We start from the raw sequence: 23,898 nt of genomic DNA, 5'->3' as shown, positions 1-23,898 counted from the left end.
ACACCTGAAATTAAGAGCAAAAGGGAAGGGAGCCAACTCCAGGGACCACTGAAGTTGACTACAAATTGGGTTTGTATTTCAAGAGACGTGTCAGGCCTACATCACAGGAAGAACAGAAAAAAAACAGTGACAACTACACATTTCAGTTCTTCCTCCCCGAGTACCACAAGACCAGTAACATTCAAAAAAAGGAAAAAAATTATGAAACAAACCACAGACATGAGAGACTCCCAGAAATGGCAGCACTTACTCCTCCTGCTGTCCTCCACAAACTGCAAATGGAACGCACTCCCTGAAGAGAACAGGGGAACACAGAAGTATCACCTCCTATATAAATGTAACTACACCCACATCTGGAAAGTCTTCTATTAAGGTACTTGGTCATTAGTTTTCTATCTCTTTAACACATCACTACGGGAAAGGAGTTCCATGACTTAGCAAAACCCTTAGAGATTTTTTCAGCTCTCACAAGTTTTAGCATCTCCAGGAAAAGTCTTATTCAAAGGCTGGAGAAGAAGAAATACAGTGCCTACACTGGGATGGAGTTCTTACACTGCAGCAATGAAAAACAGACCTTGCATATTTCAACTTAATAAAAAGCACTAAATATATTATTAAAAAGAAAATATAGTTAAACAACTTTATTTCTAAATGAGCCCTTAGATAAATATGCCTGATTTATCATTTGTGGTTTTCTGGTGTTAGGAAATTCTGGTTTAGGGCCATAGCAACACGGGCTCTGCACAGACAGAAAGAATACAACATCACTGCCTTTAAGGTTTATGACACTGTATTACAATTTAACTAGAAATTTCCCACTCAGCAATGCAACAGTATGTTAGCAGACTAACCAAAAGATTTTCAAAGAACAAATGTGTCTCACAGAGTATAATATGGCAACAAGCAGTTTTTAATTCATTTCCAAAGCCATGGTTCACAGTGCTGCCGAGGTCCTGTTTTCACAATGCATTTGCTGCTTGCCTATGCCTTCAATACAGTCATTTTCCATTTGGATAATGTCTTTCCAAACACTACAGAAAAATCTAAAAGTGATTCTTATCCCTCATAAGCATCCAGTAAATCGGGCATTCACGCAGGCTACCTGAGCTCCAGGGAGGTTTGTCTCCTGGGAATTCCTCCAGGCAGTGAGGTGTCTTTTACAGTGACACAGAGGGAGCCTCCCTCCTTTTCCAGTTAATTTAACCACAGCATCACCTGTGCACCTCTCCAAAAAACCCTATATTGCTTCAACCCATTCTCTTGGCATGTATTTCAGCTCTAAGGCACTGAGCCTACATGACAGCCAGAAAGCACAGTCCTCAACCACCTGGAGCAAAAACCAAAACGTGGAGACTTCTGTGGTGCTAATTTCAGCCAAGATGAAAGCAAAGACCAAGCCCTGGTTTGGAGAGCCTGGAAGGCAGCACTCCAAAGTGGAGGACTGTCTGGAGGAAGGCAAGGGAGGGAGGCAAAGGTCTTTGGGGACAGCTCTACTTATCACTGCTACAATTTATATCATCTATTACAGCAGCTTGTCCCCAGTACGTATCAGACAGCTGCAGGTCAGACCCAATCAATCACTATTCACACCAGTTGTACAGCAAACTCCTAGGAGCTCCCTCCATATCCACAGTTCATCTCTCTGGTATTACAGAGGTCATGGCTTTTACAAAGGGCAGACAATTCATTTTCATAGTTTCCACCGGCCCTGAAGTTGACTTTGAAAAGACAAAATCTACAGTGAACAGCCCTGCTGTTGATCGGTTTGACGAAGGACAAACCAGTGCAACTTTTAGGGATCAAAAAAAAAAAGAAACTACTTATGGTGGAAATAAACAAATCTTTCACAGTTTTTCTTGAGACTTATTGTCTGCATGCAACAATAAATACCTGCAGTTAAAAAAATAATAATCAATAACATTATATAAAGGCCCCAGTCTTGCAGTTCTGAGCCAACCAAAACTGCCATCTGGATTTAAAAAATTGTTCCAATTTATATTTACAGAGAATTTCTCTGTTTGTATGAATAGTAAGAAAGAAAGAGTATAAAGATACAGTAGCAAAACACAGTGGTGGGATCAATACTGATTCAGACCAACCTGCTGAACCTGCAGACCATCATTCATCTACTCTCCACAGCCTATGTCACTTCAGGAGAAATTAGGGTAAAAGAAATACAACAGCAGCTCCACTCATTCCTATTTTCTGTCATTCTCTTTGCAGTCGGGCAGCTGCTGGGACTACATGGCCAAGGCATAGTGAGCAGAAAGCCTACCAGGTGCTTTGCCACTGAAGCTCGGACCCTTTACTCCACTGCTGCTTGGCAAATCTAGGGACAGATGGTCAGTTTTGGATAAAGCAACACTAACTCTGAAATCGCGCTTCAGCACGACAACAGACTACAGCTTCCTAACACAAATAAGGTTACAGGCTGCCTATGATATTGTCTCTAAGCAAAATACATCCATCCTATGATGCACCAGTTGTTCCATAGCATAAGATCAATGAGGTCTCACCACCCAAAAATTAACATATTGCTAACTATGACTGCAATACATATCTGGTAAAAATCTCAGAAGTCTGATGATTGTTCTCTATATAAACAATTACTCACACATTTTCCATTAACTAGGTGTTTCACAGCTCTGTAACAAGTAAATAATTAGTCTTAGCCATTTACCATCATCCTAACTTACAATTTTCTGTATCGTTACTCAAATTACTTAATCGAATAAACAGATCTTTTTAAGAACATAATAGTTCTTGATCATATCAAACTGAGTCGAATCAGTGCGTAATACTTTCTCCAGCACTTTCCAGTATCAGACAGAAAGGGAAGAATAAAGAAGCAGGGTCCGAACTGACAAAGCAATAGCCAAGACTGAAATAAACAGCCCACAAGGGAAGGTTTCTCTTCCCCAAACAGCAGGAACCAAATACTGCCAGACATTTCAAGAAAGCCCATGGGTTTAGAGTGCTCCCCCCTTTGCTTTGAGATATTGACAGAGATTTTCAAAAGAGCACAGACAGTAACACGTGTCGAGCATTTTAAGAAAAGCTGACCACTCTTTCAGTATCTAGAAATACAGACAGAAATTTGGCAAGAGAGACTGGTGTGTGCATTAACAAATGAGGAATTACTTGTCTTTTAAAATTCTGTAGCTTTCCCCATCTAGGCTGAAGCAAAAAAGTCAAAGTGCCCCTGTTCCTAGGGAGCCTGATACAATGCTGGTATGAGGCACAGTTGTACTTTTACTCACAGGATTAGATCCCTTGTGAAGTCTCTCCTAACAATCTGCTTTCCTACCAAAGCTGTTTTTATTTTGGTTAAATACTTCTAAATAGAAAATAACATGTATTTTAGGTTTAATTATGCATGAGCTTAAATATGACAGCACAATAGAGAGAAAACAGCATTTTGCTTAACATAGAATTTCCTTTAGATTTACTCTATGCTAAAGATGTAGATATTTACAGTAAAAGCAAACACTGTATTATTTGTCCCCTATCATCTGGCTCTAGGCTTCCGCTCTTTTCCTCTGCTGCCTCTTCATCAAAACAAGTTGGGATCTCTTGTTGGGCCAAAACCAAGTAGAACATTCTTCAATTAGAGTGCAAACCCACAAGCATCATTTAAGTTCAAGCCATGTACGCAAAAAATCGAACCTGAACAGGCCAACCTAGCTGTTCCTCCGAGAGAATCTTACACACAAGAAAACATCTTGCTTCTACAAGAAACTCACCAACACCTCCGCCCCCCCAATAAAAAAAAAAACCAACCAAATAGAAACAGAGGTTAGTCCCCACCTGAAAAACCAAGTACTATGGCAGACAATAGATTATAATTTGTCTTCATGTTTTGTCATTAGCAAGGTAAGATTTTTATTTTCATTTAAAAATGTAGATACAAAACAACTGCATCTTCTTTCTCACAAAAGCACCAAAGAGAGAGTATAAAACTCTCCACATTTAAAACAGCCACAGCAAGAACAAGGCAGTTCCTCCCATGGCAGCACGATCACACAATACGCACTAGTGAGTGGAAGCACAGACCTTCTGGGGATGAATCCGCTAACGCTCAGAAATGGCATTAATGCATCATATCGTAATGCTTGTCACAGCCTCAGGTTCCTAAGATCCCAAATTGTTCAGCAGTGCACACAGACAGCTTCCTATCTGCATGCATAAAGTGACACTATGCTATTCCAACAGGATATGATATACATATGTACTACAAAATAATTTCATTGAATTATTTATAACACTTTTCTTCTCAAAGAAGCATTTAGCAAGCGGTATCATTAAAATATAAACAGCAGCTGCCTACATGTCCCTGTATACCCCAAATCCAGAGTTTAGAAGAGGAGGTGATGAATAGTATTACCGAGGGAAACTGCAAGGGCAATTTATGAGGGAGCAGTGTAATTAATGGAAATGAGGCTCTAGCAGCCACACTCAGAGTGCTACTCTTGCAAAAAGACAGTTTTCCAATGAATGCAGTGATCATGACACTGTATCATTCACAGCAGTGTCATTAGGAGAGGTGTCTCCCAAATCGCACAGGGGAACACTGCCTTTACACCACCACACCTGCTACACTCCCACTCGCTTTGGAGAGCGGCTCCTGGCTACATAAACACAAAAGAACCACCAAATAAAGAGGAGAGCTATTCATGAAGCAACGTAACTTCACTACTTTCTGGCATCTGCCTGCTTTCCTGCCTGCCATTTGCTCTGCGTCCTTCCTTCCCTTCCAGGAAAGTGCAATCCTATCAATGGACAAGTGCCCCACCAGCACTGCCCCCATCCAGCTGGTGATGGAAATAGGTGTGAGCTGCATCTGCTCAGGACAGAGCATGGAGGCTATGAAAACCACAGCAAGTGGGAACTTAATATAGGGAAGGCTGGAAATGTGTGGAACAGAGCCACAACATGACCCCAAAAAAGCTCTTGCTGGATATGCAGCTGTTTCCAGGGCAGATTGCAAACCAGAGTACATCCTTCACAGGGAAACGCGATATTTCCATCTAAGGATACTCCCAGGCTCCTTAGAGCCACTCCAATGGAGTCAATCTGATCATAAACCAATGATTAGAATGAACACCAGACATTTTTAATTTAAGATATCGGGAAGAAATTGTAGAAGGTGAACAGAAGAAATTCCATGGAGTGGTCCAAAGAAAGTGCATCTCAGGGGTTGGTCATACTGTAGAGGATACCTGCCAGAAAGTCTAATAAAAACAGAGAAGCTGTGAGATCCCAGAAGAACTGCCACCTGTGCTCTCCTGGAGGTGGTCCAAGAGGATGACGGCATGGTACCACATGCCAAAGCAAAATCTACTCTCCGTTATATAAGGCTGCTGCACTTTGGAAAAACACATAACCAGCACGATTAGGTTAAGCAAGTGAGAACTTGAGAGAAGACAAAAATCACTTTGGCTACTACTTATAGATTGGGTTTGGACTTGCATTACAAACTATCTGGAAGAGATCAGGAAACCAAATATTTCTCTTTGATGTAGAGTACAAACTGCTCTGGAGTTTCTTTTTAAAAGGAAAACGGCCTTCTCCTTTTATGCTTTAGGCAAAGGAGACAATGTCCTTCACACATTCCAACACTTAAAACTCTTACATGACACAATGTCCGGTATAACCAAGACTTGAACTAATTAAATCAAGGATGCAACGACAAGAACAGGTTTCATCTTGCTTGTGTTCTTCTCCAATTCCAGCAACTAAGCTGTCACCTTCAGGCACCTACTTTTTTTGAAAGGAAAATGAACACATATACCGTAAAAAGAACAGAACAGAGATTTGTATCTAAGGGTGCTCTGCAACTGTGGAAAAGGAGATAAAGCTCTGGACTTTGCCAGATGGCACAATCATCACCTTAGGCCTGGAAAAATCCTGCAAGAACCAACAAAAGACTAACACAAATCCTTCCACATAGATGGATAAAAGTCACACACAGCAGCTTTCATAATACTTAAAAACTTTGACTTAGATACATACATGTACAGTCACTCTCCTTACGTAACCTGCTAGGAAATGCAAACTCTTGTAAATCCCAGTTTCTCCTACTTCATATGCACATCTCAGCAGATGATTCTCAGATGAACAAAGCCCTAATCACACCTGAAGGACATTATCCCATGCATAGTACTGCTGGAAAACCAAACACCTATTCTGAAAACTCACTGAATTTCTGGTTAAAAGAAACTATTTCTCTTTTCCAACAGGTGATCATCTTGAAGTTACTAAGAAATGACTAGGGGCTTTTTGGCTTTTTTTTGGTTTTGTTGTTTGTTTGTTTGTTTTTTAATTCAAAAGACAGACTGGTGTCCAACTTTTTGATAGCAAAGCAACAGACAGCAGGAACTCACCTAGGTCACAGAGCATATATGACCTTGGGCTTTCCAGTGCTCTGTGTCAGTCCACGTGAATTTACTGGGTGTTTTGGCAGCAGAGCACAGCAGTGCTCTTCCTCACTCCCCTCAGAATGACCTCATGCAAAAAAGCAACAGCTGAAAGGAAAATGTGATCCTGACACTCTTGAACAAGAAAAGATGTAAAAGCTGGGTAGAATATCCAGGCCAGGGAGAAAACCAAGGGCAGAGTTGGGGCCCCTGGTACACACGTGAGGTAACTCCTGCTAGCGAATGCCACAGGGGAAAAACAAGCAGTCCTCTCTCCTCAGCAACAGTAGTAGTAATAATTTTCCAAAAACTTTATGAGTCCTATGGTATGGTCTTGCTTGATCTATCATAACCAAGATAAGCTAGCCAGTAAAAAAACTTGAAGCAACTGCAAAGTCCTGGCTCTGCTTCATGGCTTGAATACCAAGCTGTCATATGAACGTCTATCTGAAGTATTTCATACTGCCCCAAAGTTATTTCTAGCCATTGCCTAAGAGGAAGGTTGTCTGGGCTTTAACCTACTCTGAACTCAGTCATTGCATTTGTGAAGTGGAAGAAAAAAATAGAATTTTAACCTCTGGGACAGAGCACACAAAGCGGTAACGTGGCAGCCAGCACAGTCTCTTGCACACTGTTGTCTGCCTTTTGAAGCAATCCCCATTTTTAAATGATAAAACCTTTTTGACGTCTACTCCCTCACCTCCTTCTTCAGCTGCACAGTCCATGGCCACTTGCATTAAAGCACCTGGACTGAAATGTAAACCTGGAAAATTCACAGAGACCTACTGAAAAACTAAAAAAGAATTCATAAACCGTATTTTCAGTGTGGAAATCTGTGCAACTAGATGCCTGATACACCAGGTTTATGTACAGTGCAGTAGTATATCAATGCTATGTAGGGACATGTGGGACTACTAGAGCATCTCCCATAACACATGAGAGTGAAGTTGTGATGCAATACAGTGGTGTCAAGATCCAGGATAAATACTGTGTTTGTCCCTAATATTGCTGAGGCACCATTGTAACAGCCATGTTGCACCAAAGCCAAAAGGGGTTCAAAGGGATCAAAATCTATTCTGCTGGCTTATAAAGTCTTCTGGCATGATCAAGCCTATTTAGGAAGGAAAGGTCATGGTCATACACAGATGACACACTTGCTTGGACAAGTGAGATTAGCAAGTTAAGTGCAGAGAAGTTATTGTGCAAGGCATGTGCAATCTCTGTAGGCTGACAGAGGAGGAGAAGGAAGGGAAAATAACATTGTATACTAAAACAGAGCAACCAGCAACATCTGGAAATCCCAAGAGGTCAGATAAAGTTCTTACCATCACCAAAGCATTGGTACAGCTGTAGCATGAGTGTGACCGCCTTCCCAGCTCCCAGTGACACCCACAAAACATTTCTAACCACCACGGGCTGGCCTGTAGGGGAGGATGGTGAGGGTGAGCAGGACCACCCCAGGCAGAGGTGGCAGCAAAGACCCCAATACCAACCACCCACAACCTCCCTAGCTGCCCACGCTACTGCCATCTTCACTCAAATCAGACTAGAATAAAAGTGGCCGCGTACCCATCCTGTCTGCTGGGTGGTGTGCAGGGTGCTCACCCAGATAGCAAGAGATGGGGTTCACACACTGTTGAGCTATCTCCTGGCACCAGTTGGCAGAGCTCCTCAGTCACCAGGACATGGGCTGGAGCAGCACCTGGTCCTTCAGAGGTGCTTCTGGGGTCTCAGCACCTCTACCAGACCAGGGGCAGAGTATCAGACCTTTTGTTTGTTTAAAAAAGCCAAATCCAGAGTCACCAAAGTGTAACAGCTCAGCATTTTATAACCTACATATGTTAAATGCTAAAATGTAAATATATGTTTCTGTTGTGTACCTATCAGGCACTACCAATGGTAAAGAAGTGAAGGATTCCATCAGGTTACATGGATGGGGTACTAAAAATTCCCAAATGTTTGGCTTACCTTCCTGAATGCCTCTTTCAACCCCTAAAATCAGCACTGGAAATCAGGTTCAAGAACAGAAACTGAAGAGAAATTTGTCACACATTATCCCATGACAGTCCATTGCTACTTAGAAGGAAAATATGAAGTGTTTTCTTCATTTCTTAAGCTACAAATGAAGAATGGCTTCCCATCTTACACCTTTAATGGATAAACTATTTCTGCTGCACTGCTGTTAATCCTGTTTTATAGTTCTACTACCATGAAAAAGGAACATCACACTTCCAAAAATGATTGCAATTATCAGTTATTAAGGATGCAGTTCATAATGCAGTACAAATCCCTTATAAAATAATATAACTTCAGCCGATAATGTTTAATTTTATCTCAATTAAGCAACAGCCTAGAAAGTAATGGCCTTCTTTGCAACTTGAATACAAACCAGAAAGCACACAAAGATTCTGTTCTTGAAGTGTTTGTATACTAATCCCTACAGCAGTTAATGTCACAAGAAGATAGGCCCCAAGGGTACCTATATGCAGTACACAGTCACTTGTGAGATAAATATACGTAACTTGAAAAGAATCAAAGATTCCTGAAAATAGCAAGTCAACAGAACATGCAATTGACATTTGCAGTAAAAAAAGCCAACAAAACAAAACAGACTTAAGAAAGAATTCTGAAACTGAAATTTCAGTCTTGGTCTGATACAGCCTCCCATCACAGGATGCTGATATTTAAAAGACTGTTTAGAGAAAGTTGGAAGATGTCTGTGCCCAGTGCAAATCTGTAGCCGTGCAGATGTCAGTGAAGCTGCAATCACTTACCCCACCCGGGGCTGTGTGATCACCACCACGCACAATGTGAAACGCGGAAGCGACCTGCAGTGATCGCAGAGGGAGAAGACCAACTTCTTCCTCTTTTCAAAACCAGTCATTAAACTTAACAATGCTCTCTGCGGCAGGCATGCTCCAGAGGGAACTGTAATTCTTTCTTAGCTGCAGAGATATCCCATCTTCATTAGGAACTGGAGCTCTATCAAGTGCATTTATTCAGAAATATTGCTAAACTTCCTCTTCCAACAGCTGCCTTCACAGTTATATATGCAAAACAGTAGGCTGGATTTACCCATTAATCTCACAGAAGAGAATTAGATTGATGCCATGTAATTTGAATAGTAATTATATGAGCTAGAAAATGTTCACAGTAATAAAAATGGTTATAAACAATTCTAGATCCACAGAGTATGATGGATGATTTGTTATGACACTGAATAATGTTTTAAATATTGCATTGCTTAAATTCCAGCACACAGGACCCTATTCAAATTCAGGGTAACTTGAATTTGATTCACACTAGAGGTTTGCTTGACCCATAATATCTTAATATAAAAACGTGGATACAGCCAGTTGCCCACAAATGGTTTTGCTAACAAGGTCAATTAAATGTGATGTTTTATTCACATTTTGCTTGATTAAAAACCAGATCTTGGGCAAGCTACTGGGAGGTTTTGGTCCTGTAAGCACAACACAATTTCAAAGTGTCACAATGAATCTTGGAAGCCACATTAAAGCTGGATAAGAAAACTAGCACTGTCCAAACAGCAATAGGTTATATACCCTTATACCCAGCAATGGATGCAGCAGCTTGAACATCTGCCTCCAACAACACCACTCTTCATAACAGCACCTATTGGGAAACAAATATTCTAGCAACCCACCCAAATACCATTTTCAATGGATATTTTTAAACTTCAATCCACCTTTGGCAACCAGCTATTTTTTATGATTCCTACTACTATTTTTCTAAAGTAAAAATGATGGAAAGATGTTGGTTTATTTTTGTTGCTGCTTCACAGCTAATCAAATTTGATATTTATATTGTACTGGGATAATGAAATGTCAAGACGGATATTATAAAAACATTTCTGAAGATAGCAATTTAACCTTCAGCAAGTCAATATGATTCAATGGTGTCTACACACTTGCAAATAATTGTATTTTAGATCCTTGCAACCTGATGGAGAAATAGACCCTTCCATCTTAGGCTGCTGGGTCTGGAGTGCCACTCGGTGGCCAAATATAAACACAGTTGTTGTAGAAGACACCTAACACTAGTCAAGAGGTCTTGTAGAGTCTATAGTTTAGAATATACTGGATTTGGAAACAATCATTTTGCAGTTGCTTATATGACAGCCTAACACAATAAGAAACATTTTTACTCCTCATATAAACTCTGACCATGGGACTCTGGTGGCAGTCAACATGCCCTTGGTGAACTGGAGAACCTCCAACTCTAAAAGCCTCTCATCTCTCGTGCAGAAAAAAAAAAAAAAAAAAAAAAAAAAGAGCAGCTTGAGAACCAGGCTGTAACAGACATGTACCAAGCACAGAGAAAGACCTGTAACCCACCCTCACCAGCAGGTAACTCTGCGTCTTGTAGCACTGGGGAGCTTGCATTCACTTAATTATTTCCAACTGAACAATCCGTTTCTTCTCTTAAGCTGATATGTCTGTTTTAAACCGAGAAGGAATCAGAAACTAAGATGGGCCAGGAAAACAGCAGCTTGTAAACCTGGGAGCATCTCATTACGGTACCACTGCTACACTACCATCACAGGAGAACAAATTATTATTTATTTACTTGCAGTACTTCACAACTCCAAGACAGAGGTGAACTTGCATCACTCCGATCTGGCCAGTCTTGAGGGCAAAGCACTCCCTGTACCACCAGAAAACCTCCACTTCCTCTTACTCAGCTGCCTCCCAGACACTGAGAGGGCAACAGGGATTTTTGTGTTCCTTCTTGGTTCTTTACAGAAGCAGCAGCCACGCAGGAGCACTCACATTCAGCACAGGCATCATGCAGCAGGCAGGTGGTGAACAAAAAGATAGAGAAAATTAGTTTAGGCATGACCCACATCTTTGATTCTTCAGACAATAAGAAAAATTTCAACTAACACTACGAACATTTGAGAACTGCCTTATAATCACCTGAGTTAGTTGCACTGTTCCTTTTCCTCTTGGATAGCACAATATATGGGAATTCTTAACTACAGAAATGAGATTTTATTATGTCAACGTCAAACATCCACTATTATTCATATTTTTACTATGAAATTTCCAAATTGCTGGCCAGCCTCCCAGAACATTTTTACCTCTTGTTTTCTCTCAGGGGTAAAGGGCTCATGATAACATCTAACAAATCTAATCAGAGTGCACATTTATGATAAATATTATTATCTGAATAAATCCCAACCAAATCAAATTAGCTGATTATTCAGCCTTCTTCAATAACCCATGCACATTCGTTTAAAGAGATGAAAAAATACTAAGTTATTATGACTTGACATCAGACCGTGAACAACTGTCAAATACAGCACAAGGCAGGAAAAGACAATAAATTCTTAATTCAACAAGACATTAACTCATCCTGCATCAATCCACACCACTGGGCAAGCCTCCTGCCCTGACATGACTAATACATGGGCATCAGTCTAAAGGAAGAAGAAACTGCCTGTAAAGGCAGAAGTTGCTGCATGGGATACTTGTACCCATGTAGGAAAACCTCAGAGGGTCAGGAGCTACTGGACGGCATGTTTACACTGCTCATTTCAGCTGAGCCTGGGATACTGGAAATATTTGCAGTGATACAAAATAAAGTCACTACAACTGCGCTTGCTCTGTGGCAGCACAAATGTCTTTCCTTTTAAAAAGAAAAAAAAAAAAAAACACAACACAAACCCAAACAAGGTAAAGTCATCAGAAAAAAACCCAAATTATTTTTGTAAGAAATGCGGGAGCTCACTGTTCCTTATGGTTTCATTGCATAAAGGGCCACAAGAGGCAGCTCTGGAATGCAGAAGGCTCTTTATAGCACAATTTTCTTAAACCAGAAGGTTAGAAACAGTGACAGTGTGCTGAAACCACATCATCCTTCCACAGAGGAGGTGCTATCAGAGCCCCAAAAGATGTCAACATTTCAACCACACCAGCTACAAAGCCATCATCTGGTTTTGCCCTCAAAGGTATCAAAAGCAGTACATTCCAAAAATCCCTGCGTCCTAATAAAAAATGTGGTCTGACCAGTGACCATCTGTAGGCAGCAGCATCCTGTGTTTTTCAGCACTTGAAAATGAAAAAAAAAAAAAAAAAAAAAAAGGGGGGGGACATGGTTTGCTGGGATCAGGTGAGCTACACACCTGAGATATGACATGTTCTACCACCACATTTCAGGGAGCCTGAAGTCCAACCAGTTTCGTGCTTGAGGAGGGCAGTGGTGGGCTATGACGAGCCCACAGAGCCCACTGCTGTGGGGACAGCAAGCTGTGCTGAACTGGTCAAGCGCCTAGCGAGTAGCAGCAAGCTGAACGCACCAGCTCCTTATGCTTTTCATATGATTTCAGCAAAGTGCTTAAGCACAGGAACCTACCACATACTCTTTGTAGAGTAGGAAACAGTTACTTTTGTGAATTATTACAAACAGAAGGCTCTTGAAAGAGCTTACTCTCCAACAGGACTCCTTAAATATTTACATTCTGTGGGCTGATGTGCAGCAAGAAGTGCTTGCTGCTAAGGCTGCTCCAACCATGCTAGATGGAGAGCTTGCCACAGCACATGGCTGTACTGCGTCTGTCACAGCAGGGGCTCAGCTTCAGAAAACAAGCCGCTATGGTCTAGCTTCTGCCTAAACTGCCCCTCAAGGACATTTCCAAATATACCACCTGTATTTTTCCCTCCCAGGACACTGCTCAGCCACCATCTCAAATGTCTCTGAGCAGCTTCAACTGGGGACTGGATGCAACTTTACCCTCTGCATTGCAGCCTTCCCAAATCAGCAGAAATAATTCACTGCAACAGATAGATCTTAAGGGGGTTTTGTCTTTTTTCCCGCCCCCCCCCCCCCCCCCTCTAGGAACTGAAGTTGGCTGTCAAATGAAGCTGCTAACACAGCCCTTCCTCCCCTCCCAAATGCAATTACTATCTTGGTAAGCAAGAAACTGAAAATGGAGAAGGAATGAAACAGGAACATTTGAGTCACTTCTGTGACAGGACTGAAGCTTTTACTAATAGTGAAAGTGCAAAATGCACCTTCACCAGCTTGGGTTTTAGCTTTCCATTTGGAGAGAGCAGCAGACATTTACCAAAAGCAAAAAAAATCTTGAAAATTCACAATAGGTGGTTCCTGTTCTGAGACAGTTCTAGTTTATCATTTTTTTTTTCTTTATTGCTATTTAATGACTCATATCATGCGACTCTTTCCCCATTCCTAATGTCTGCTGCTGAAGTCTCCTCTAGAGAGACAGTACTTGGATGCCTGAGGGAAAGTCAGAGCGAAAGATAACTACAAAAAAATCACGGTCTGCACTGAAACAGATAAAACTTCCATTGCTGTGATTAGCTCATACGGTACAATATATGGGGAGATGGCCAGATTTCTTCACATGGGATGATAGTGTGAATCTTTCCATCAGATATATATGCAGACACATATGAAATAACTTCTTTGAAATCAGCTGAATTACTTTGGATTCACAGCCAGAAATCTAAGGTCTGAAATGAGCTTGCTCTGTGACTTGGCAGCTGGAAAATCCAACTGATTGTCAGAGAGAAGGTGCATCTTCTTTTGGTATAAAGCCAAGAACTGTAGGCAGAAAAAATCAAAACCAGATGTTATCGTAGCATAAAGACCCATTAGTTATTAAATAATTTAATGCACAATAACCTGTTAAACTAAAGCTGTAACTGTCACAAATGGTCCTACCCCTGTTTCATCATTACAGGTTATTTGATTCACTTTGGCTAAATATGAGCCATAAGGTAATTACTGCACAAGGTTGCCACTAAGCCCAGCTCTTCCCTCCTATACATTCCCTAAAGAACACACTGCAGTCCTAAACATTTTGGTATGGGCTGTTTTATATCACAGCAACTAATACAGTTGCCTCCTGCTCTCAAAACTTTAAGTAATAAATCTGTTTCCACAGATGTGCATTATCTCACTGCTGGCCAACATCCCTGACAGCACAGGTAAGTGAAGATGTTTTATACAGTACATAAAATGGGAAATCAGAGATCTATCCTGTGGAAATCAATACAAGCCACATGATTTCATAACTAGGCTTGCAGAGATTCCTCGGGGATTTCCCTGGAGAGTTATGGCTAAGAATTTAAAAACTGAGGATAGTGTAAAACCAACACTAGGGCATTTTCCAAGTGGGCAGATAACTTAATTCGGACCATAACATTGCTTTGACTCAGTAAAACATACATTACAACTAAATAACAATGGAACCTCTTTTTGAAATAAGCCTGGCTCATGGTCTTTGACCAGCTCTACACAGCTTTTGACACCCAGTCAAGAAAACTGCTATGAGCACATCACATCCTCCCCTCCTGCCCACCAGCACCAACCCTGCAGCCCTGCACCTGGGTACCTCACTGCACTGCCCTTCAATGCACGCTCTGCAGCACAGCATCCCTCCTGCACTGGCTGGATATCCACAAATCCGGCTGCAAGGTACTCACTAGTAGATGACAGTGCAGTCACATCCTCTGTGCTCTCCCTGCCTTGTGCAACAGGGCAGAGGGGGATTTCCCCAGGTGGCAACCTACAGAAAAACTGGAAGGACAACTGCATACCAGCAACTGCATGCTGAAAGCAGCTCCGCAGAAAGTGGTAGAGAATATTTTATATGTTTTCTATCTTCCTCGTGAGACTGCAGAAGTTGCACCAAAAAAATCTCTGGCTCCCACTGAGAGTAACCAACTGCTCAATAGATAATGCCTTTAGAAAGAACTGCATAGAAATAGGAATATATTCTGCCACGGTCTGTGGCTGAGGCAGCAGACTGCCAGCCCGTTCATTTGCGGGCTTGATGAACTGCTATAGGAAATGCACTGCAGAGGTGAGCCCCAGGCTTCCCCCCTCTTCTCCAGGGCAGCGTGAAGCGGTGGGGTGCTGGGACAAATCAGCTTGCAAGGACCACAGCCAGACCACATGCACTGGATTCCGGATGCTCCATTCACACCTGCTCCCCATGCAATACTGAAAGCGGATTTGACATAGAAATCTGCTGGGATTAAGATTCTTCCTACACTCTCCTACTGGACATTTTAAAATCTGGTTTGGTTTGACTGTAGTTGGACTACTTCCCCGCTGCCTGCTGTGACTCCCTATCCACAGCATTGACTGCACAGAAGTAGGCATAGACAGAGACGAAAGTGTGTCCAGTCCCCAAGCAGCAGCTGATGCTGCTTGGCCCAAACAGCCAGCTGAAGCTCTACACCCCCTTGATGCTCTGCCCTTGCCATGCAAAGCCTCCAACAGTATAATTAAAGGATTCCTCAGCTAAGCAGGAAAGCAATTTATCCTTGCAATTATCAGAATGCCTCACCGGTCTTTCAGGCACCCTTCAAGCAGTACTGGATTTGCTCTGACAGAAAGAGTAATTGATTCCACTCGGGTAAAGGTGGAAAATTCAGAGACATGTTAGACTGCAGTTAACACAGCAGAGATGGGGTGCCCTCAGGAACACCCTCAGTCCTCCCTGGCTCCAGGGACAAAACCATCAATGCTTTGCTGTTAAGCTGCTGGAGATGAGCTCCTTGAAGTGTATGTCTTTCATCACGGATGCCTATTTGATAACCATCAGTCCCTAACGTAAATAACAGATTTCCATTTCAATTGATAAGCGTAATTTAGTGTGCATCAAAAGGACCTCTATTGGTAGAAGGGATTAGAAAACCAGGAGTTGACTCAAGAATGCTTTGAAGCTTCTCCCTGATGAATTTCTTCTCCCAAATCTCCATCACTTGCTTATTTCAATCTCTATAAACAACATTATTTTATCCACCAAAGTTTGCAAATTCAGGTAACTTTGGTAGCACCGCTCCTTAGATGGGGAACGCAGGCCCATGGTTAAATAACGTTTTGCCAATTTTGTAATGTCATTAAGAACCAAGGAAAACATTTGTGTTTGCCATGACTTTGATGTGAAATCTATTTAAATTAGGAAGTTTAGGTTGAGCTTGGAGCAAAATTAAAAACCCCACATGGGACACAACCACATAGGAAAGCAAACTCAATGAGCTTTGCAGAAATCATTATAGCGATCCAAGCAAAAAAAAATATTGTTAACTTTCTGTAAGAATGGCTAAATTACAAAGACAACAGTGAAACATTATAGTCAAAACACGTAATCATAAAAGAATTTAGGATTTTTCCTTGAGGCCGCTGCAGCCCAGGCCCCTAGTGGGTCTGTGCACAGAATTTCTATTGTCTTCAGCAGACTTTTGTATGGAAGAATCACTAACTAAAGGACGATCCTAATAAGGCCAATCCTTTAATCCAAACCAATTCATTACTTTATGTACTGGTATAAAGTACAAGGACATTTTCATAACAAATTTGACACCAAATTAAGGGGGGGGGGGGGGGCGGGGGGGGGGAGGAGGAGGGAGACCAAACAAACCCACAGTAAACTTGCTAATAGAAAATGGAAAGGGTTCCATAAAAGTGTTTTCATGCTACTGAAACAAGTTTAAAACATTTATACATATATACATACATATACACAAATACACTTTTTTTTTTTTTTTTTTTTTTTCCAAAAGTCTTCAAAACAAAGCATTACAACAAATTTTCTCAACCATGAGAATCAGAAAGGGTACCTAAAATTGTTATCAAAAGACAAACTAATTTTTTTAGAAATACAAAACAATAAGTAAATATTTGTTTAGGAAAAAAAAAATACTTCTTCTTCCCAAATGCAGCTTATCTGCTAAATATTCATATTTCTACTTTTCATTTTCCTGAATCTGTTAGAAAGACAGCCTACCTCCTTTTCTAACCCAGTAAGCAAGAAAGCCATCTGGCCATATGTGGCAATACCTACTCCGATAACAGAAACCATATTCCTCTTCATTTTGAAACACAACGTTAAAAAAATAAACTGCCATACCCTTACTGTGCACTGCAGGACACCTCCAGTTGTCTCTACTTGTCACCTCTGCAAGGGTGACCCAAAGAACAGATCTTTCTGCCCCACCACTACAAAGATACTGGGAAGATGTGTTCATCTTAGCCCACACAGAGTGAACAGATTTGTGGCATTATAGTTATGGTAGCTTTGAATCTCTGGATGGGTTTTGATATTTTCTGAGACAGGAGAATGTTAAAATTAAATATGAATTATTCTCAGTATTTTTTTTAGGAATCACTCCATAAATAAGGCAAAATTACAGTCAAACCAGCTAAGGTTTATTCATTTCGACAGCCCAATAGTATCACCCCAGTGCTTTGGGATAAAGCAATTCCACCATTGTGATCCATGGGCACGCTTAAGCCACAACTTGGGGAAATGAAACAAGAAAGGAAAAAGAAAGAAAAGAAAGGGGGGAAGAAAAAAAAAAGACTTCTAAATGTGGTTGCAATTGGTTACCATGATCCAAAACTGCATGCCAAAGAACACAGAGAACTGACAGCTCATGTTCACAACCTGCATTTCCAGCAGCCAGAACATGTTGAAATAGAAATAATACAGGGCACCCTAAAAGAAGCTATTTTGCAGGTTTGCATTAGCATACATTCATGCAGCCTGCAAACACCACCTCTCCTGGGTATATGATGGCCATGTGTCTTGCAAAGCAAAAATCCTCAGCAAGAGAAAATGGAAGAAAAGGTCCAAGAATAGGCATGGATGCTCTCTCCATCGGTAGCTCTCACTATGTCCAGAGCGTCACAGGCATACTCCTATCCTTAGATATACAAAGGAGTAACATGGAGAGAGTAAGCACATACGCAACACAGACCCAGATGTAAAAATAGTTAGTCGAAATCATAATTCTTCTAAAAATACCACTATAAAAATAAATCTGTTTTATTTTGAGCATTATTAAAACATAATGTAGTGCAAGATAAAGCAAATTAGAAGGAAATCATGGAAAGTTCAGAATCTAGAAATAGCATTGTAATTCCATGCCGGATTTTGATTCAGTTACTGCCCTGGCACAACTCCAGGTTTACACCAGCCTGTCAGACTACAATTTGCCAGCATATATGTGAAATCTTCCTCTGAGTCAGTGCAAAGAAACTCTACAAAAAGCCTGAAGAACTCCAAGAATCTCTGTACAACAAGAGACGCACAAAGGGGAGTCCAAGAATGCTAAGCAAAAATATTTTGCTTTGTCCAAGTATGCACATGTGGAAAAAGTGCCTCTGAAACAACTGCAGTTTGCAAAACATCAGCACAGAAGTGCTGAAATTACCTCTCCACCCGAAAGCGAAGTGTTTGCAGCTGCTGCCATACCCCGTTCTGGTCGGTTGGAAACCTGCATGCTGCACTCCCTCCTCCTCTCCTAAACTTGGAGAGGAGGAAGAAGATAGAGCCATGACCTTTCTGTTTGCTTTTGCCTTTTCAGAGCGCAGTACACCAACTACAGTCTTTCTAAAAAAACAGAGCTGCATGTCAAAAACGCAAACCTCCTATTCTTGACAAACAATTGCTTCCAGTCCATGGCATGGAAGACTGCCTCCTACTTATTAAAGCAGCTCCATAAAGAAAGCTGTATTTTAATCAGCATTTTCTGCCCAGACAATATTTCTCACTGAGCACTGTTTTCCCCTAGGAAACTGTCCTGCAAGAGCTACCAAAAATTAAGTGTTTTAAAACCAGAGGTTTTCAGGACCATGAGATATGATCTCAAAAACCTCCTGCTTCTGGCTCCACAGTCTGTTTGGGTGCCAGCCTTAGCAACAGCAGGGTTCAGCAAAGGGCAGGGACAGACATGGAGACAAACAGCTCAGCCCTCCTAGCTGGCGTGTGCTGGGAAGAAATACCTCAAAGTTCTCAGCAAAGCCCACAGCAGCATCAGCCCTCAGCCATGGACTGAAGACTGGCAGCCCCAGCCTCTCTGCGCTGTGTCACTGCAGGACAGTCTCACCCCCTGGTATCACAGGCCTGTGATTCTGCAGTAAATGAATGATGCCTCATACAAATTTGGAAGACTGTGATCTTTCTCTTGCTTGCTGGTTTGCATGTCCAGAAACAGTAAAGGGTACTTTTCACACCTCTGCTCTCAATCTGAAAGCAACACAGTGGAGAAGGGACAAGCTCCAAAGCAGAGGGGCTAGCAGCCGTTATAACCAAACAAGCAGTCTGTAAGAGTACAGGGGCCAACCGAAGCTCAGCAGGCATGTCAGACATAAAGCACATATTCTGCTCAGCTCCAGCCCCTTCACGCCGTACCCCAACCCATGCCCATGAAAGTCGACAGGAAAAACATGACAGTGTGGGTGCCCTTGCTGACCATGCCTTGTTATTTTGTTCATGACAGCTATCTATAATTCAACACGTGCAGATGACAGCAAATCAGGAAACACAGCACAAGAGAAAAGTAAAGGACATTTCCTCAATTAAGACAGATGTGTGTAATAACAGCACTAACAAGAGGAGACTGTATATAAGCACTCCCGGTTAACAGACTTCTCTGTGAACTCCTTTCCTGCCCCTGTTCGTATTTCTGTGAGACAGGAATACAAAATTATTCTGAAGGAAACAGTCGCCCCAAAATGATGATGGCTGATTAGTCATCACATAGCTGCACAGCCCTTCCCCTCCAAGCGGACACTCAAAAGCTTCTCTCCTCCTGTTTTGCGTTGTGTCTAAAGCACATGCACAACAGGTTCATACTTAGGTAGAAAGAATTGCTTTTTTTGGCAGTCTCTTAACTTGCTTCTATAACATCCTACATGTTTTACAGTTTCCCTTGTTCTTTCATCCTTCAGATCATCGTCAGCTTGGCTCGTTGCTGTGCTGCTTCAGCTAAAGGAGGGGAAGAGAGTGGAGGAGGAGGAGGAGGGTCTGGTTTTGGCTCCAGTTCACCTTCCCAGAGCAAAGAGCCTGAGAACAGTTTGAGTCCTGCTGCAGTATGTGCTGTGGAGTTGAGGCCACAGGAGTCCCAGGAAAACAAGCTCTTCCCAGATCAGCTTGGCAACTCAGCAGCAACACGCATCATTAAAATCCCCACATCTTTCTACGTAATCAGTAGAGATGTATCTACCTGTACGACCCTCATCTGGGGTCTCATGTTAAGAAGCGTATTATTGTCTGAATGGCTGGGAGCAAAAAGGCATTGTCATGTGGTTTACTTACCTTAAAACTCCTGTAATTATTGCTGCCACAACCTACTCAAAAAACATGCAGCACTGACTGCAAGAGAGAATAACACAGTGATATCCCTGGTTCACCAGTCCTACAGAGACACCCGTCACTGAAGTCTACAGCCCACATCCATGAAGGATCTTCTTCCCTTGCCTAATTTCCAGAGTTCTTGAAACTGCGTTACTGAACTCGTACACGGGACAAAGAGCTATGCTCGCATGTGCAGAGTAAAACCTTATTAAATCATTAGTCACACAGAGCCTTAGGACAGGGCAGAACAACATAACTAAGTTATCTGTAGCTGTTTCATAAGTGGACACTGACTGTGATCCAAAGATGATGCTTTGGGTCAATGCTGGATGGCCGATTTCTTCTGTGCACCCCACAAGGGCCACCCTCGTGTCAAATGCAGCCCCACAGCAGCACATGAGAACAGTCCCACCATGTCCCACCCAAGGGGCTGCGACTGTCCCCCCTCCACCTGCCCATGTTCAGCTGGGCCATATGGGCCAGGTGTGACAGTGACTGGGGCTGAAGCCACAAGGACTGTTTTAAATGTACTTGTTACTCGTGGCCAGTGTATCTTTACTTCTGTCATCTGTATGGAATTATTGCCCCTTTCAAACTGAAACTTAGTACATTTTATTTCAAGATGACTTTACAAGTCCTTCTATGTGATACTCATTTCAACAGCACTCTAATATTGCACAACAGTCATATGATCCAGTGTGTGTGTTTTATGAGACAGACATGACACATGAAAATTAAAACCAGGTTCCTTGTCTGGAATACAGAAAGGAACTGCAGGGGAAAAAAAGAAAAAACAATGAGAACGCGTGCCCAGAGATCAGGGTGGAGGGAAAAGGGGAGGAAAAAACAGGATGAGACATCAGAGTCATTTCATTCTGCCCAGAGTGAAAACAGCTTTCATCAGTATGAAAGACAATTAATTTGCATAAATTTACTGCAGAATACAATTGAACTGTGCTCCTGCATCTCAGGACTGGCACTGTAAATACAGATTGCTATGCCTATGGCCCAGTCATTTATCAATAATTTACAATATTCCCTTCTACAAGCAAACTTTAAAATTGCCCTTGTACTGCAAATGACATTTTCTGTAGATACTACATCCAAAGAGAAATACAGAGAATCTGGTTTTAAACGCATAGGATTTCATGTTTGTTTTGTAACCCAAGATCTAAGCACCTAGTAAGAACCTGGAAGTATTTCCTGTGGTTGGCAGTATCCTTCTAAACGTTCTGCGTAACATGGCGGGTTCAGAGGCATTTCAAGTATCGCAGCCCTGATCTGAATGCGCCACTCATTCAGACTCACCCTTCAGATTGCATGACTGAACCATTAATAAGACTGCCAGCAGGTACAGTCATTTTGATCTGTTTAACTTTGAATGTATTTGTATTGCCATGTATGCATCATATATTACACTCGGAACAGCACAGGCAGAGCAGGACACCTCCACCTGAGGAACAGTGTGTAGCAGATGTTGTCTATAAGCTTTTGCAGAGGTCACAGCTGGAAAAATCCCTTTCACTTTGTCTGGCCTGATGTTACTGGCTGAGACAAAGAGGCTCCCTCTTCCAACCAAGTGTACTTCCTTGGTTAGAGAGTTATAAAATTGGGTCATTTTACAAGTTAGGTAACACCGCAGGTGTTATATTTACAGTTACATGAGCACAAACAGAAAGACCTGAGGTAATCAAATCTCATGCTTGAAGGATCCATAACATGGTCACCAGCTGAGATCAGGCACAAACTACTTCATCCCACACCCTTTTAGGCAGTAACAATTGACCAGGTGCAGGCACTGTCTTCTTGTTTACTTCTCCATCTCTCCTTCTTCAAGGCATCCACTGCTGGAGGTCAAATACAGAACAAGATGACAATCCAGGTCTATTTGTTTTACCCTATATAAGTAAGGTGTGGATGAGACAAATATTTCAGCACATGCAGACAGTGGGGAGGCACGCCTGGACTAGCCAAAATGCTTGTACTTCTCCATACATCTCAAACACATACCACAGGATGACATGAAACTAAAAGCATTCCTCCAAATGTGAATGATCCTTCACTTCCCCTGCCTCTCTCACTGGTAATACCACTAGAGATAGTAACATTCTTTAGGTAAATATATGTTGTGTTGTATGGAGATAGACTGTTTCTCAAATGAGTTCACCTCTGTGGGTTTTTTGGAACATACAATTTTAAATTAATACCACCACATCCATATGCATTTTATGACGGCCTGCCTTTAAAAAATATTTTTAAACATAGATGTTGATTTTATGGGGAACTGAATGCCAAGAAGCAAGTAAGTATAAAAACATATAACAAAAGAACAAAAACATTTCTTTAGAGTGAGAAAAGCAATTGGACACAAACTCCTAAGTCATTTTTAGAACTTCTGTTCTACAGACTACTTAGGACATGCAATACACAGAACACCAACAGGCTGTGTCCGCATATGCAGTTACTCCAACCATGGTTGCGAGTTTCCATTAGTGAACAACTAATACGGTGCCTGTTGGGCTACTTTGCATATACAAGTATCAAAAAATAAACAAGTATCACACGAAATAGCTGATCACTGTGAATTTTCGAATTTCTTTATCTGCTTTGCAGCTTCTTTTGTTAATAGCTTTAATGAGCAATTTATCTTTCTTTCTTCTAATACTTGTGTATTGACAAAATGCCAAGGTCAGCATCTGCTTGTCAAAGGTATGCTATTTAATGGATAGAAAAGGAAAAAATAAGCAGGAGTCATAAAATGCAATAGTACCCTTCAGCCAAATCTAACTACCCGTATCAGAGGAAGATTAACCCTGAACTTCAAACAGGACTAAAATTTGTATCTAAAACTACAATTTAAAAAGCAGCTTCCAGACAGTGAGAGAACGGCAGAACTGACTGTATGAACAGGAAATAATGTAAGTAAATTGACTTAATTGAATATGCATTCATTGATAATCAAGATCGCCACTAAACTGCTTGCTCCATACTCTCCACTGCTGCTAGCGCAGACTATCGCAGAATGACACAGCCTGTTTTTTCTTATCCCAGAAGAGCAATCAATCTCTATTCAATCTAAAGAAAATGACAGAGGAAAAAAAGGGCAATAACCGATTTTCTTCATGGCACTCTGCAAAGAGGAACAAAAGCGCCCCAAGATAGTATTATTTCTGTGGGCTTCAAAAGTAAAAAGGAAGGAAAATGATCCTTATAATATTCATAATGTATTTTCATTTTTAATGAATTCTCCAAAAGATTGATTTAAATAATTTTCCAATTTATTTTGTTGTTTCTTTAAAGGACTGTTTATAAATGTGAAAGTAACATCTCCAGCCAATGCTG

At 41.4% G+C, this 23,898-nt stretch overlaps 1 protein-coding gene across 3 annotated transcripts in view; it reads right to left on the bottom strand.

Moving 5' to 3' along the window:
• PID1 (phosphotyrosine interaction domain containing 1) overlaps positions 1 to 23,898 on the bottom strand; it is a 91,235-nt gene that overhangs the window by 12,742 nt on the left and 54,595 nt on the right. For 2 of the 3 annotated variants that reach the window (XM_056359035.1, XM_056359036.1), the window contains exon 3: positions 7,742 to 7,837. The exons of the other annotated variant lie outside the window; for it this stretch is intronic. In XM_056359035.1, the coding sequence (XP_056215010.1) occupies positions 7,742 to 7,837 (96 nt within the window). The remainder of the gene's footprint in view (positions 1 to 7,741; positions 7,838 to 23,898) is intronic. 3 annotated transcript variants of the gene reach the window in all.

The sequence above is a fragment of the Falco biarmicus genome, chromosome 13, assembly GCF_023638135.1.
Source record: "Falco biarmicus isolate bFalBia1 chromosome 13, bFalBia1.pri, whole genome shotgun sequence".
NCBI classification, from domain to species: Eukaryota; Metazoa; Chordata; class Aves; order Falconiformes; family Falconidae; genus Falco; species Falco biarmicus.
The sequence above is the reverse complement of the archived record's forward strand: the minus strand, read 5'-3'. Positions and strand labels throughout refer to the sequence as shown.